General features: G+C 43.6%; 1 protein-coding gene across 1 annotated transcript; it reads right to left on the bottom strand.

Moving 5' to 3' along the window:
* Window positions 1-416: 416 nt before the first annotated feature.
* On the bottom strand, window positions 417-3,606 carry LOC143770218 (uncharacterized). The gene is made up of 5 exons (XM_077259632.1): window positions 3,173-3,606; window positions 3,018-3,092; window positions 2,503-2,698; window positions 2,187-2,349; window positions 417-1,437 (listed from the first exon to the last, which is right to left on the bottom strand). Exons 1-5 carry the CDS (start codon window positions 3,374-3,376, stop codon window positions 423-425), a joined length of 1,653 nt encoding a protein of 550 aa, XP_077115747.1. The 5' UTR covers window positions 3,377-3,606; the 3' UTR covers window positions 417-422.
* Between the last annotated feature and the right edge of the window lie 686 nt (window positions 3,607-4,292).

Genomic DNA, 4,292 nt, shown 5'->3' on the forward strand with positions numbered 1-4,292 from the left:
TTTCATCAATATTTGTAAGCCAAAACCAGGAGTGGAACAATTAGGAAAAGTAGAATAGAAACATATGCTCCACTGCTGTATTTATTACCCACGCCTGGTTTTGGCTACAAATATTGAATTAAAATCCGGACCAAATCCGGATGCAATCCTGAGCGTGGACACATACCCTTTTTCTTTGAAAACAACTCATACACTTTAGTGTTTGGAAACACCTCATACAGCAATGAAAGACACCCAAAGAAACGGTCAAATTAAAAAATCCAAAAATACTGTCTGACATTGCATATATGAGGTGTTTGAAGCACAAATAAACGACGCACGGAGTGAATTACCGAGCAGTGTACTTGAAAAGAAGACCAAATATTGTATACAAAAAATTAAATTTTTATTGAGGGGAAACAGAAAAAAAAGGGAAAAGAAAATTATGGGGTTTCAACAGCCGAGGGGGGATCAACATCCGCTACCACCGGTGACCGGTAGCTTCGAGTTCTGGACCTGGGAGTGGGAGTGGTAGAGGAGGAGGAGGAGGAGGAGCCGCCATACTCTAGTAAGCTTGATGGCAGGTCCAAACCCCCCGCAGGGTACACTAGGGAGACCGCCTCGTCAGTAGAGGAGGGAGGAGGCAACACAAGCCGCCTACGTTTTTGGCTTGGTTGGCCCTGGCTGCTCCTGCTGTGGCTAGAGCCACGACGAGATGGTGTGTGTCCTGGAGCAGCCAGAACCTGTGCCTCTGTGTGTTTGTCTGTGTGCCTCCTCTTTTTTTTCATTTTCCTGCCTTCTGCGGCATCTCCCCCAGAAGCACTCCTACGGGAGGATGAGGGCCTGGCAGGAGCAGGAGTGGGCCGCACACTGGTATGGTGCCTGTGGTGGCGTCGCCCGGCACTTGGACCAGGGTGGGGGGGCTGGAGTGACTCTGCAGCAGTAGTCGGAGTCACGCTAGCCAGCGACGGCACTACGGGCAGTGTCGCTGACTGCGCGACCCGAGACTGCTGCAGAGCCCTCACGTAAGAATTGTTGCAGTCCTGCATCACCGAAATCTGGAGTTCCGGCGTAAGGTTTTCCACCATGCCTTTAGCAAGTGTGCTGAAGAAATGTTTTGCCGGATTTGAGAGCTCGGCTTCCAGGATTTCAAGGCGCCGTCCCATACTGGACATTTCATCTCTCAACGCCTTGAAACCGTTCTGGAACACCGTGCCCAAGTGCAAAAATTCAGGCATGACTGACCTGTCCGAGGCCCGCTGGCGCTGTCGGGAATACCCGAACGAAGGTGCGCCAGAGGCCTCGGGCAGGGGAAAACCTGACGTACCGGCAGCCGGTTCTCCAGATGATGGTGGTGCAGGCCTGCTGTCGCTGTGGGATGGCTGTGACGGCTCAGATGGCGATCCATGAAGTTCCGCTTCACAGGGGGGAGCTCGCTGGAGGGTGCTGCTGTGTGTCCTGTGAAAAGATAATGAAAAAATTAGTCTTCAATTAATAACCTATCACATACGCCAACTCCTGTCAAAAAAATTACATGACACATCAAAACATTACAATCCCCTGTCTCTCAGTCTGTGTGGCCTATAATAAATTGCTGATTGTTATCGCCAGCTGACCATTAGGGCTCACGATAACAATCATGGACATACCGACGGCAGAAAATGACTGTACATTCCCTCTGCCAAAGGCAATGCATACCCCTGTCATATTTTTAAAAAATTATTGTGTGAAAAACTAATTTCAAGATGCTGGCTATGTTGCAAAAATAATATAAAATTTAAGGTCTATAAAAGAATTAAAAAAAAATAAAAACCAGACTTTGCTGATCTGATCGCAGGAATGTCCATGACGTTAGGATCATGTGATCGAGACGTCATCATTATTCCTGCGATCAGAACTACACTGACTCAGAACGGAACCTGTCAGGAACTACAAGGACTCTTGCTTAACCTAAAATAATTACCGTGGATGGCCAATATGCTACGCTGACTACATTGATGGCCAATACACTATGTGCCTGGGAAATGTACTATGTGGATACGTGGCTAGAACGTGTACTATGTGGCTGCGATATAGTGGCCTGTAAATATACTATGTGTGTGGATGCACAATGTACGTGGCTGGCCAATGAACTATGTGGCTGTGCAATATGTTATGTGTCTGGGCAATGTACAATGTGCAATATGGTATGTGGACAAAATACTTACTGTCGGCGGCCAAGGATTGGTCTTAGGAACTGTAATTGGCGGTTGTATTTATATGGAACCGACTTGGCCGCAGCAGCACCACTCCTCGATTGCTCCTCCTCATTCCTGAGCCCCTTATTGAAACGGTCCTTTATGGATCGCCATCTGGTCCTCAACTTTTTCACTGTGAATGCAAAGAAAAAAAAAGGTTACATATGTCGCATTTTAAAAGGATAAAACAACCGTGTGTGATGCAAAGTTTAGGCGTTGATAGCATCACACACGGTTGTGTTTATCCTGGCAAGATGGGTCATAGCAGCGTCTCAGCAATACTCACTAAAGGTGCCTTTGTCCTTCGCTGAGGCACTGTCAAAGCCATCCCACAGCGACTTTGCCACCTCTGCCCACAAACGCCTCGACACCACCTGGTCCATGTGCCGAGGGTCACGGCTGTCCCACAACGGGCCACGCTCCTGGATGCTGGAGATCAGGAGCTCCACATCAATACACTCCCTGTGGTCCCGTTGTGAAACCTAGAAAAAATAGAAAACAAAAAGGTTACAAATAGGCAAATATAAACAACCATCATCAGCACGTGGCATGATTTGTACCTTTGCCCTATCCTTTGCCATTTGATGTATCTATATTGATGGTTTCTACACCTGTATTTTTGAATGTTTTTGTGCAGGGAGTTCAACTGTATGTTACCTTCCCCCAAATACTTGCTGCCCTGAAAAGCTATATGTAATTAAGCTTAGTAAACAGCCCTAGTGAAACCAGGTTGCTCCTAATGTTCCTCCCAGCAGGATGCTACTCCAAAAAAAAGATAAAAAAAAAAAAAAAAATACTCACTTGCCGGCCTGACGACCCATCTTGGCACCGATCTCCCTGCTCCCGCTGTGTGCCTTCCCCCTCACTTGAAGAAGCCTGTAAAAAAATGTATACAAAAATTAGTGACAATGCTACAAATGGCAGCGAATAGTAAGCAACTGGACATAATTACTCACCGCACTCCCCCTCGCCGATTGCCTATGTTCAGACTCTGACTCACTCGTCATTCTTGCAAGTTTGCTCTGCAATGAAAAAATGAGCAAAAAATCACATCCAAATCTAACACATACAATAAAATCGGCATAAAAAATTAAAACAACCACAATTGACTGTTGACTGATAGGACAATGCAAACTGAAAAAGCGACACCACAACGCCATACATTGCAAGAGAATACAATAGAAGAAACTACAAGAATAGACCCAAAAAAATTTTACCAAAAAAAGACACCAATGTCCAAATTTTTAAATATAAAAAAACTGTACAGGGAAAAAAAAGGCACAATGAAATAGCAAACTGCACGCAATACTTTACAATAGCAACAAGACATGATCCAAAACAACACCATCTGGTGACATCTACCACAGAAATACATCTGGAGAAGGCGATAAATACCATTCTAGATAATAAGCAATAAACATTACAGGACAACCGCTGTTACAATATACAGCAACCAAAAGAAAAACCATAGTCAAATAGAAAAGAAAACACAAGAAATTTTAAAAAAAGGGCCCAAAAAAAAAAAAAAAAAAAAAAATTAACTACACACTTGGCTATGGAAACATTCAATACAGGAGATATATATATGGAAGCCATACAGAAAACTACGTAACCATAATACAATTAAACATATAATGGCATATAGCAGCACGGAACAATACAATACAAATGAAACATCATAAATGTAGCCCCCCACCAGCAAGAAAAGACACTCAAGGAAAGAAAACAAAATGCCAACAGCATAATAAAACACAGCAAGACATGAGCCTAGAAAACGCCATACGGTTACCCCAACAATAGAAGCCAGAAAAAGACATGCACCACAAATTTTACAATAAAAAATCTTACAAAAAAAAGGCATTGAACATCCGCATGACACAAGAACAACCAAAAATAAATCCAAAACCAATCCAAACCCAGCAAGGCCGCACACAAGAAACGCCAGCATATATCAGAAACACATTAAAAAAAAATGTTAGTATTCAATAACAACCTACAGTGCCATAACCGTACAATATCACAGAGCAAACATTGCACAAATTAAATCAAAAACAAGAAATAAAACACAGAAAAAAA

The sequence above is a fragment of the Ranitomeya variabilis genome, chromosome 4, assembly GCF_051348905.1.
Source record: "Ranitomeya variabilis isolate aRanVar5 chromosome 4, aRanVar5.hap1, whole genome shotgun sequence".
Taxonomy (NCBI): domain Eukaryota; kingdom Metazoa; phylum Chordata; class Amphibia; order Anura; family Dendrobatidae; genus Ranitomeya; species Ranitomeya variabilis.

What these genes read in the sequence shown, in the direction of transcription:
- LOC143770218 (XM_077259632.1), bottom strand. Translation starts at nt 3,376, where the DNA reads ATGGCGTTGTGGTGTCGCTTTTTCAGTTTGCATTGTCCTATCAGTCAA. An exon ending in GAAGGACAAAGGCACCTTTA is followed by an intron (nt 2,350 to 2,502) that starts GTGAGTATTGCT and finishes TTGCATTCACAG; the next exon opens with TGAAAAAGTTGAGGACCAGA. An exon ending in CCAATCCTTGGCCGCCGACA is followed by an intron (nt 1,438 to 2,186) that starts GTAAGTATTTTG and finishes ATCTTTTCACAG; the next exon opens with GACACACAGCAGCACCCTCC.